The 9,482-nt window shown below is 40.5% G+C and overlaps 10 protein-coding genes across 10 annotated transcripts; 2 read left to right on the top strand and 8 right to left on the bottom strand.

Annotated features, from left to right (window-relative positions):
- On the bottom strand, nucleotides 1-645 carry EHEL_031590 (uncharacterized protein; the record flags this gene model as incomplete). The annotated part of the gene is made up of 1 exon (XM_003886986.1): nucleotides 1-645. A coding segment is annotated over one exon (645 nt), but the record flags the coding sequence as incomplete, so codon positions are not given.
- A 380-nt stretch (nucleotides 646-1,025) lies between these two features.
- Nucleotides 1,026-1,922, top strand: EHEL_031580 (uncharacterized protein; the record flags this gene model as incomplete). Its single annotated transcript, XM_003886985.1, has 1 exon — nucleotides 1,026-1,922. One exon carries the CDS (start codon nucleotides 1,026-1,028, stop codon nucleotides 1,920-1,922), a length of 897 nt encoding a protein of 298 aa, XP_003887034.1.
- A 55-nt stretch (nucleotides 1,923-1,977) lies between these two features.
- EHEL_031570 (uncharacterized protein) lies at nucleotides 1,978-3,204 on the bottom strand (the record flags this gene model as incomplete). The annotated part of the gene is made up of 1 exon (XM_003886984.1): nucleotides 1,978-3,204. The coding sequence occupies one exon, from the start codon at nucleotides 3,202-3,204 to the stop codon at nucleotides 1,978-1,980; it is 1,227 nt and encodes a 408-aa protein (XP_003887033.1).
- A 77-nt stretch (nucleotides 3,205-3,281) lies between these two features.
- Nucleotides 3,282-4,391, bottom strand: EHEL_031560 (uncharacterized protein; the record flags this gene model as incomplete). Its single annotated transcript, XM_003886983.1, has 1 exon — nucleotides 3,282-4,391. One exon carries the CDS (start codon nucleotides 4,389-4,391, stop codon nucleotides 3,282-3,284), a length of 1,110 nt encoding a protein of 369 aa, XP_003887032.1.
- Nucleotides 4,392-4,571: 180 nt separating this feature from the next.
- Nucleotides 4,572-5,114, bottom strand: EHEL_031550 (uncharacterized protein; the record flags this gene model as incomplete). The annotated part of the gene is made up of 1 exon (XM_003886982.1): nucleotides 4,572-5,114. One exon carries the CDS (start codon nucleotides 5,112-5,114, stop codon nucleotides 4,572-4,574), a length of 543 nt encoding a protein of 180 aa, XP_003887031.1.
- A 507-nt stretch (nucleotides 5,115-5,621) lies between these two features.
- Nucleotides 5,622-6,074, bottom strand: EHEL_031540 (transcription initiation factor IIF auxiliary subunit; the record flags this gene model as incomplete). The annotated part of the gene is made up of 1 exon (XM_003886981.1): nucleotides 5,622-6,074. One exon carries the CDS (start codon nucleotides 6,072-6,074, stop codon nucleotides 5,622-5,624), a length of 453 nt encoding a protein of 150 aa, XP_003887030.1.
- A 21-nt stretch (nucleotides 6,075-6,095) lies between these two features.
- On the bottom strand, nucleotides 6,096-7,448 carry EHEL_031530 (ankyrin-like protein; the record flags this gene model as incomplete). The annotated part of the gene is made up of 1 exon (XM_003886980.1): nucleotides 6,096-7,448. The coding sequence occupies one exon, from the start codon at nucleotides 7,446-7,448 to the stop codon at nucleotides 6,096-6,098; it is 1,353 nt and encodes a 450-aa protein (XP_003887029.1).
- Nucleotides 7,449-7,521: 73 nt separating this feature from the next.
- EHEL_031520 (uncharacterized protein) lies at nucleotides 7,522-8,163 on the top strand (the record flags this gene model as incomplete). Its single annotated transcript, XM_003886979.1, has 1 exon — nucleotides 7,522-8,163. The coding sequence occupies one exon, from the start codon at nucleotides 7,522-7,524 to the stop codon at nucleotides 8,161-8,163; it is 642 nt and encodes a 213-aa protein (XP_003887028.1).
- Nucleotides 8,164-8,230: 67 nt separating this feature from the next.
- On the bottom strand, nucleotides 8,231-8,710 carry EHEL_031510 (Ca2+-binding protein; the record flags this gene model as incomplete). The annotated part of the gene is made up of 1 exon (XM_003886978.1): nucleotides 8,231-8,710. The coding sequence occupies one exon, from the start codon at nucleotides 8,708-8,710 to the stop codon at nucleotides 8,231-8,233; it is 480 nt and encodes a 159-aa protein (XP_003887027.1).
- A 104-nt stretch (nucleotides 8,711-8,814) lies between these two features.
- On the bottom strand, nucleotides 8,815-9,354 carry EHEL_031500 (Rho-like GTPase; the record flags this gene model as incomplete). The annotated part of the gene is made up of 1 exon (XM_003886977.1): nucleotides 8,815-9,354. One exon carries the CDS (start codon nucleotides 9,352-9,354, stop codon nucleotides 8,815-8,817), a length of 540 nt encoding a protein of 179 aa, XP_003887026.1.
- Between the last annotated feature and the right edge of the window lie 128 nt (nucleotides 9,355-9,482).

The following is a 9,482-nucleotide window of genomic DNA, read 5'->3' as shown; positions in this document are numbered from 1 at the left end:
AACTATCTCTTCCACAACTTCACACCCGTACTTATCATACGTGTCTAGAAATAATTTAATATCAACAATATTGTATTCTACATATCCTTTTTCACTGAGTTCCTCCTCACTAAGTCCTTTCTTTTTAAGAGTCTTTTTGGTGCACCCCTCAGCCAACAACCCCAAAAGCTCCTCCTCAGGAAGCTTACTATACAGACTCACAGATGCATTGCATACTATACTCTCTGCACGAACTATCCGCCTCCATCTCTCCACATCACAGCATTTCTCCCCACAACTTTTAACATAATTACAAAATCCTTCCACATTGTCTCTTACTTCCTTGTCCATGTCATCAGCTATCTCCCCTATCATCTTGTTGGCCTCATCAATAATGCACTTCCCAAAAACCGTCATTCTCCTGCTCCTTCTGCTCTTCTCGTCACACTGGAACACCTTGTTATACGCCATTTCTAGAATCTCACTGAGCGTATTTTTCCCTCTTATGTATATATTCCATATATCCTCAGACACTTTTCCTATGTGTTCTTCCATCTCTCTTTTGAATATCGCCTCAAACCGGCTGTTTCCTTCAAAATATATGTCATAGAATGTAAACGACAATACAACCCCTCCAATAAAACTGACAAACTCCCTCGCTCGCATCTCCTCTCCCGTACCTCTCTTCAGATCCCTGAATCTTGTGTTCGGTAGCACAACAGCATTAGCTCCAGAGAAAACTAGCGGAAACACCACAGCCTTTTTTGACTCCTCTAACTCAATAACCTCAACTCCTCTACCATGAGTGAAGACCAGATCCTGTCAAGCAGAATGAGTGCTTCAAGTGTAGGCAACCTCATGGGTCCTCTTACCAGCCATACTCCTCCTTTTATTATACTTTCCATTCTGCAATCTTATTCGATATAGCACCTCCTTTATCCCTAACATCTCTATTGCCCAATCACTCGTTCAACCACAGGGGTCTACAACTACGCCTCACACAAATCAATCCTGCCAGCCTTACCGCCATATTACTGCATCACACAATGCTATCTGAAAGCTCCACAGCAAGAGCTCACTCATCCTATCCCGAAATGTATAATTACCCATTTTTTGTACTATTCACCCTCTTTCCACCCACAATGAACGTCAATATAAATGTTTCGCAATTAGATCTAACTGACAAGCATACAAAAGAACGCAAAGTGAAGCTAGACTGTTGGGACATCATACAAATATGTGCTGCACCGATATCCATCATCCTCCCAATCATCACTTACTTACTACTAGAAGAAGATACTATCCGGTATAACACACTTCCTCAGCTTGCCATAGTCCTTCCCCCTTTCCTATACTCGGGAATACAGTACTTTGTTTTATTCAATAACAACAGAAAGGAAGAATGTGAGTCTCTATCTACACTCAAGTCTGCCCTAGCCTTCCTCCTCAACACTCTCCTTCTTCTATTCTCAATCATTTCGTTCCTCTCAATCATTGCACTTCTCATTGATAAATGGGACAAAGATTCCAAAATTATCTTTTCTATAGTGCTACCTCCTTTGCTCGCTCCTACTTACTTACTCTCCACCTCCTGTAGTCTTGCTCAGTCCAACTTTCACTACACAACTGCCAACACCGTCGACATCCTTCTTGATCTGCTGATTCTCTTGTCCATTCCAGCACCATTCATCGCCTGTATCGTCTTTAACATTGATGAAAATGCCTGGATGCTTTGCTTTACCGTCATTCTTGCCATTCTCACTCTGATCAGGTCGTGGAAAGAGAAGTACTTTCCATCTGCAAAGTATGACAGTCCAACCAGGCTATGGAGAGTAGCCATCCCTGTCATCATACTAGTCATCGCTATAATCGCCTACGGTTTTATGGCGATTTTGTCTTTATTAATCTTACATAATGAACTCCCCAGCCTTTTCGAATCTTAAATAAATAAGTTCTACTAACTACCAGTCTACATCCGAATAGATACCTCCTGTCGATTCAATTATCTCTTCTGCCTACACCGCTTCCATCATTCACCTCATCTTTCTCAGCTTTTTCTCGTGTAGATCTGGAAAAGACTCCATAAGGCTCATAGTTCTGAATACGGTTCATGTTGATTGTGCTGTACTTGAGCCTAATCAATCTCACCTCCTCGCCCTTCGTCTTCCTTGCATTCTCTTGAATATCGCCAAGTCTTGAAGAAACTAAATATGCACTCCATTCCTTCAGAACCCTGCTGTTCATCTCAGGCCTCTCTCCTTTCCTAGCCCTCTCAACTTGCTTCTTGAGCTCTAGATAGCCGCAGAGATCTTCAGGCTGTAGGCTCCTCAACAGTATACCTCCGATCTTTTCATTCGCTCTGCAGAGCTCTTCAGCCTTACTGTTTGTGTCGTCTTTTCCTCCTCCTTCTCCAAAGTCCATATCAATCTCTCTTTCGGGATCCTCACTAGCCCATAGAGATAACTCGTCATATTTACAATTTCCAGACTTCAGCATCCCAAGCGATATGTGTGTTTTGTAGTCTCTGTTCGATGTATACCCAATACTAAATCTCCATCCATCCGTCAAAACACCCACCCCTGATTCACAGGAGGCAACCTCTCCTTCCAAGCCCTTCTCTTCTTTCAATGCCCTTGCAAACTCCTTGATCCATTCATATCCTAACCCATTCAGTTTCTTCTTTACATCCTCCATTGAATCATCAATAGTCTCGAGATCCACTCTGGCTGCTAAATGTGACGGGTAGTTTCTGCCTAGGACTATCACTTCTCCACAGCTCTTGACCCTAAAGCACCCCGTGACATCTTTTATAGAAGAAATCATTTTGTTTAACTCTTTGCTAATGTAATCATTGAACACGGGGAATATGTTATGAGGAAGAGTGCTAGAGTCGTAGGTATCCTTCTGAATCATGATATGTACCTGAAACATCGTCATGTGGAAGCTCTCTTCACGTGTTCGGGTCAGTGCTCTCTCTTCTCCCAAGGCATCCACTAATTTCTGAATCCATCCCTTTGGGTCAACCTGCAAAATCACTCCGAACCCAGGCCTTGTCAACTCAATTCTCGTGTCATCAAACTCATTTGAAGGGTGGCCCCACAGAAGACTTCGAACACTTCTTTTAATCCTGCTCATCTCCTCATTGGTGATAGGCAGCATTCCAGAATCACAGCGCAAACCGCTCAAAACCCTTAGAACCTGCAAGAGAATAAACACATAGATCATGTATTTTTACCCTTTTGAGCATTTAATTTTTAAAAGTTCCTGAAATTTTGTTTAATAAACCTAATACTCTCTACTTCTCATCTTCTTTCGTTCATTCGGAGCACCTCATATTCTGAGGCACTTACAAAACCTCTCTTACGCAGCTCTAGCAATCGCGAGTTTCCATACTTCACGTAGTCAAAATGTTCTGAGCACCCGCATCGCTTGTTACACTGTGCCCAGAGATACCACAGAAAGTGACTGTATGCCATTGCACCATTTACAAGTTCTACTATTTCCAGGCAGTCTCTAGAGTCTCCCATGTATTCTTGAATGAACTCCATCTGCTCTTCTGTGCTTGGGAAGCAGTCATCCACAAACATATATCTTGAGTAGTCGTACCCAGATTCGCAAAACAGATTAGCTATGTCGATCACAGGCGATCCCATTGCAGCAAACTCAAAATCTATGAAAACAACACTGGACTCACTTACTAGTATATTTCCCGGTTGAAGGTCGTTGTGGCACATTACTTCTTTAAAGTCCCCTCTGGGTATCCCAAACACCTTATCTCTCACCTTTGTCAAAATCCAAATAATACGATCGGAATCAGAAAGCACTGCTTCACATGAGCTCCTAATCTTTCTTATATTTTCCTCTACACATGAAAGACTTATTTCTTCTTTCTCATCTTCTCTAATCATCTCTCCTATACATTTTACCAGCATGATTTTTACCATCTCCTCATAGCTCCGTACTCCTTCAATACGTGTATCATGGAACTTCCGAAGTTCAGATGCAATCCTCTTCAGATCTCTTTTGATGATCGCATGTCTTCCTTCTAGACACTTCTCAATCCTAAACTCACTGTTTGATTCTATTACACGCTCCCCTCCTATAATACTGTTTATCATCTCATCTTGCTCATCAAACTCTTGAAACTCCTTGTAAATGTATCTATTTCCGTCTATTTCAAACATGTAGACTACATTACTATATGCTGTACCGATCCTGGCAATTTTGACCGGTTCTCCCCCTAAGAACTGCTTTATGTTCTTCGTAACGTTCTGAAGCATTATTAGCCCATCCTGTTCTATGACAATCCCAGATTCTCTTGGTAGTACTTCATTAATCTGTATTGAGTCCATCATGCTTCCCCTGCAACATGAAAACAATACAAACAAAGTATATACAAATAAGAGCAACATTAAGGCAGTCTTAAAATTGTAATTAGTAATATTTTCGAAGAAATAATCTATGTCATTTTATTGTAGCTATAAAAAATAATCAATATTAAGCTTTAAAAAAAGTTAAACATCTGCAATCCTTTGTAATAACTATATGTTATAGGAATAATCTAAGAGTAAAAATAAGCTAGAGTGTTTAATTCACTTCTTTTGCTCATCGTTATTGGTGAGGTCCTTGATTCCATCCTTCATACTACTAGCAACTTCCTTTGTTTTATTCCATGCCTTATTTCCCTTATCCTTGATGTCCTCATATACCTCATTCTTGTCCTTGTTGTCTATGCTGCTCTTGAAATTTCCTGCCTTTTCCTTTGCTCTGTCTCCTATTTCGGACGTCTTATTCTTTGCCTCCTCCTTAGTCTCACCTGTTTTTTCCTTTGCTCTATCTCCCAATTCGGATGCCTTGCCCTTTGTTTGATCCTTGGCCCTGCTGGCAGCATCTCCAGTTCTTCCCATAGCCTCGTTAGTCGTATCCTTAGTCTTATTTCCCCATTCGGATGCCTTATCCTTTGTTTGGTCCTTGGTCCTGCTGGCAGCATCTCCAGTTCTTCCCATAGCCTCGTTAGTCGTATCCTTAGTCTTGTCTCTCATCTCTGAGCCTTTACGCTCGTAAGACCTATCATTCGAGCATTCTTTGCACTGAGAGCTTGAGCTGTGGTCACAGTTTTCTCTTGAAATACCCATTGAAGAGGCTTGTGCATCTGCTTATATACTTTTGTAAAAAACTTTGATTCGCTAGCACTATTTCTCATCATTACGTCTTAAGAGAAATTTGATTCAATAGTACAAGTAAGATATTGGTGGAAAAGTGACAGCCTGATTAATTCTTTGGAGTCTTATTTTGGAAACTGGATGCTAGTTTCTATAGGGCCATGAACAATGATACAAGTGATCGTGACGTTGAGGTATTCAATGGCAATGCCTATGCGAGCTTAAGCCTTCACTTTTCTATTTGCTATATACAAAATATCAAGCACCAGCCAAGCCCTGCAGCTACTCTGGTATTACTTAAAAATGGAATGAATAGGCCTTTTCTGTCATGAGATGGCAAGGTTAAGTATCCAGCTTATATAAACACTTAGAACCGATATTTGAACTGTAACAATACAATTACATTGTGTAGCTCATATATTTATTAATTTGCAGGCTGGAACTCTCACAATTATTGTATATCAGGTAACCATAACACTTTTACTCATTAATCTCTTTGAACTTCTCCAGCATATTTACAATGCCTGTCTCTATTCTTTCATACTCCTCCTCCTCCTCTTCCAGGATAGTGCTTTCATTTCCACTGCCTTTAAATACAATTTCATCAATTCTTTCGTTTACGATTATATCAGAATCACCATGAAGCTGTAAAAAATGGCTCGTTGCTATCTTCTCCCCATTGAATAAAACAATTTTCATCTGAATACTAAACTCGCCCCATCCCCTCTCTATAACCTCGAATGGGTATTCTTTACTCACTAATCTGTTGCTAAAGGATTCATGGAGCTTAAATTCAACTCTTTTGACTATTTCGGGTGGCGCTTTGACATAGGCTTTCCATTCATGTGTGAGCTCTGGGATGGCCCTCTCTTCCTCTGGAATTACTCTTGCTTCATTTCCGATGATAACCCTACAGCTACTGTATCCCTCCATTAGGGTTTCAAACCTGCAGCTTTATTGGATGTGCTCTAGAAACATCTGGAGTGTCCTGCGTGGAGGATGTTTGTTTTTTTTTGTATCCCTAATTATGCTAATTTTGTAGATAAGGTCTTCCGTGTAATCAATTTTGTGCGGCAAGTTCAATAGAGATGTTATCGTGAATCTATTCTTTTTGATGATTACATGGTTACAGTTGTATTTGATTCTATCGACAATTGATAGATAATGCTTGAACTCGACAGAATTTCCCAAAATCTGAAAGAGTGCTTCGGAAAGGCCGACATCAACTTCTTTGATATCAAAAACCTTGTCCTGACCAAGTAAGATGTCTTCAGTACTAACACCATTTCTATTTACCATTGTCATGTTTCCTCCAAGCCTAATGAGTAATTCTAAGCACCTGAAATGCTTTAGCATTGCACAGTAGTGCATTGGTGTGTTCCCTAGCTTGTCTCTAGAGTTTATATGACCTCCTAGTGCTATGAATGCAACCAATGTCTCAAAATTGTCACTGATAGCGCTTATGTGTAGAGGAGAAATCCCATTGAACTCTTGATGTACAGATGTTTGATATCTACTGAAAAACATAATCCATTCTATATCGTCCTGAACTAAATAGCAAAGCTTGCTTACTCTGGATAGCTCTGGGTTTCTATTAAGCACTCTTCTAGCGCTTTCCATGTCATTTTCCATGCATAAAAAATCTATCAAGAAAATAGGTTTTTCGTCTGCTTCAGCCAAATTGAATCCCCTGAATAAGTTTAACAGCCTGTATTGCTTCATTGAGACAAAGTTAAAGGGCTGCTTGGCCTCCAGAGATCTTCCATTGAACGATGCAATCATCTGTGGAGTAAGTCCGTTCCAGCATAGCGAGTAGTTTGGTGAAAATCGTAGGAAAACGGATAGTATGTCGCGATGCATTGCGCACGCAAGATGAAAGTAGGTTGGAAACATTTGGCTCCCAAATATTGGAGCGTTGATATTGCAGGGAAAGCCCTTGCTGAGCATCGAGTAAACAAGTTCGGGATTGTTTTTAACCATTGCAAGTAGAAACACAATGTTTGCTTGGTTAAAGCAGTGTCTTCTGGCCTCGAAGTTGAATTTAAATGGGCGTCCATCGGTGAGAGCTAATTTGACAAGATGTAGTTTGTATCTGGCTGTGCTCATTCCTCTTGATATCTTGGAAGAGGCTTTTATCGAGATATCAGGCATTGTATCTCCAGCCGCATCAGCATCCCGATACATCCTGTATGTGTCGTATAATTCTATCAGCGATGTTCTTTGCTCACTCCAGCTAGTGTCGTTGGCAATAAACTCATTATATTCTTGCCTCTTTTTGCTCATGATTACAGGCTTTTCCATATCCATCCTCGTAGCAATAAAACAAACTAAAATTTATTATTCGAAGTCTCTCATTAAACCCCGCTGGCCGGTGGAACCCATGGAATATAAGATACAGAAAGACCAAGAGCTTCTAACCCTAATAGACAACATCGAAAAGAGCTATGACCCTTCTTCCCAGAGCTATAAGTTCAAGTATGTGTTTTACAATAAGGTTGATGGACCGTTTGTACGCCCCTTGGATTTTCCGGAGACCTTATGGAATATTTCTTTGACAAGCGACCCAACAATGATGCCTGTGCTTTTGAAGGGAGACGAGATTGAGCACAGGAAGTCCTTGCAAATGGATGCGTGTAAAAGAATTAACGATTCATATGATTTCCTGCGAAAGAAGATAGGTGGGTTGAGAATGAGGTCTGAGAAGCTCAAGTCAAAAATAGATGGATGCCTTCAAATATACAGAAAGATCTTTGGAGGTGTCTATAATCGATTCAAGAAGGAAGAAGGAAAGTGTACTCTGCTAGACCGCGTATACAGAGCATATCTCCCACTGGGAAAAAGAGAGAAACTTTGTGTTACACAGAACAAGAATGAAGTGATTGATCTTTTGGAAGATCTAAGAGGAATGGGAGAGAAAATCCTAAAGGAGGTGGACGATGCACTGCAAGAGCGCCAGAAGCAGACTGTGATACTGAACGAATTGGACAAGGTCCAGGAGCCCTTTTCTAGGGGCACTTGGTGATGAAGTAAACTGATTTTATAGCCCCTCGGCTTCTTTATGTGCTAGAAAAGTACAGAGAAAGGGACGTTTATTCTGTGATGATTTCCCCATACTTTATTTTTGTTGTGAGGCTTTTGCAATCAACCCTTCCGTTTTCAACACAACCCTTTAAAAGTAAATCGACATCTTCACCTGCCATTTGATCGCCCTTTTCCATCAGCCATGCTCTCAGCATCTTTTCATCGATTGTGCCATCTCCATTATCGTCGAATTCCTTTAGTGCATTGAAAATTTCTTTTTCCGAGTCTGTGCAGCTAAGCCTCTCTCCTATCATTGTCAGAAACAGCATGTATGTCATGTTATCTCCACTCTCATCCATCATCTCGGTGACTTCTTTGTTAGAAAAAGGCGATCCTATTGATACGAGAAAGCTTTCTAGATCTTTTCTGTCAACAAATGTATCGCTGTTGACGTCCATGAAGTTGAATGCCTCTCTGAGCTCGACTATTTGATTCTTGGTTAGCATATGAAATATGTTTGAGCTTTGCCTTCTTTGCCTTCGCCTCATTCCCGAGAGGGTTGGCCGCCTGAAATATTTCTAGAGACCTGCTTTCAGACTTCGAAGATTCTGTATAACATTATAAAAATATTTATTCTAAGCATTGATCATGTCTATCCACACTTGCAGCAAAACCACATGGATCTAAATTTGCTCTTCTTGGGCTTTAAAGCTGCCTCAAGAGCTACATCGAAAACCTTTTTTACATTTATGAGCTCTACCGAGGAGCATTCTATAAAGCCATACAGCCCGTACTCCTTACTCAGCTTAGTAGAGAGGCCCTTATCTACAATATTCCCATCAATTATGTCGCACTTAGTGCCACACAAAATCATAGGAACATTATACTCCGCAAGCTCCTCTATCCATCTCTTGGAGTTATGAAACGAAAGAATGTTGTTAACTGCATAACATATCAGAAAAACGTCTGTTTCTTGAAACGACAGACTTCTTAATTTATTATACTCTTCACTCCCTGCTGTGTCCCATAGAGTCATATTGTATTTTTTATCTCCCACATTAACAACCTTGCTGTGGTTGTTGAAAAGTGTTGGAATATAGCCCTCTGGGTTTTTACCCGTTATGTAGGTGCTTATTAACCAGCTCTTTCCTACCAAGGGATCTCCCACAAGAACACACTTGATCGTTTCCATTGTGTTGTTTGTTTAAGACTAGAATTTTTGTTTTAAATGGGTGATTTTGACACGACTCAATCATAAAGCCATGGGAAAGAAACAGATTGGACGCTTGAACTCTCCTATTTTTTGCAAACTTCCTCCAT

Source organism: Encephalitozoon hellem, chromosome III (assembly GCF_000277815.2).
Source record: "Encephalitozoon hellem ATCC 50504 chromosome III, complete sequence".
NCBI lineage: Eukaryota > Fungi > Microsporidia > Unikaryonidae > Encephalitozoon > Encephalitozoon hellem.
The sequence above is the reverse complement of the archived record's forward strand: the minus strand, read 5'-3'. Positions and strand labels throughout refer to the sequence as shown.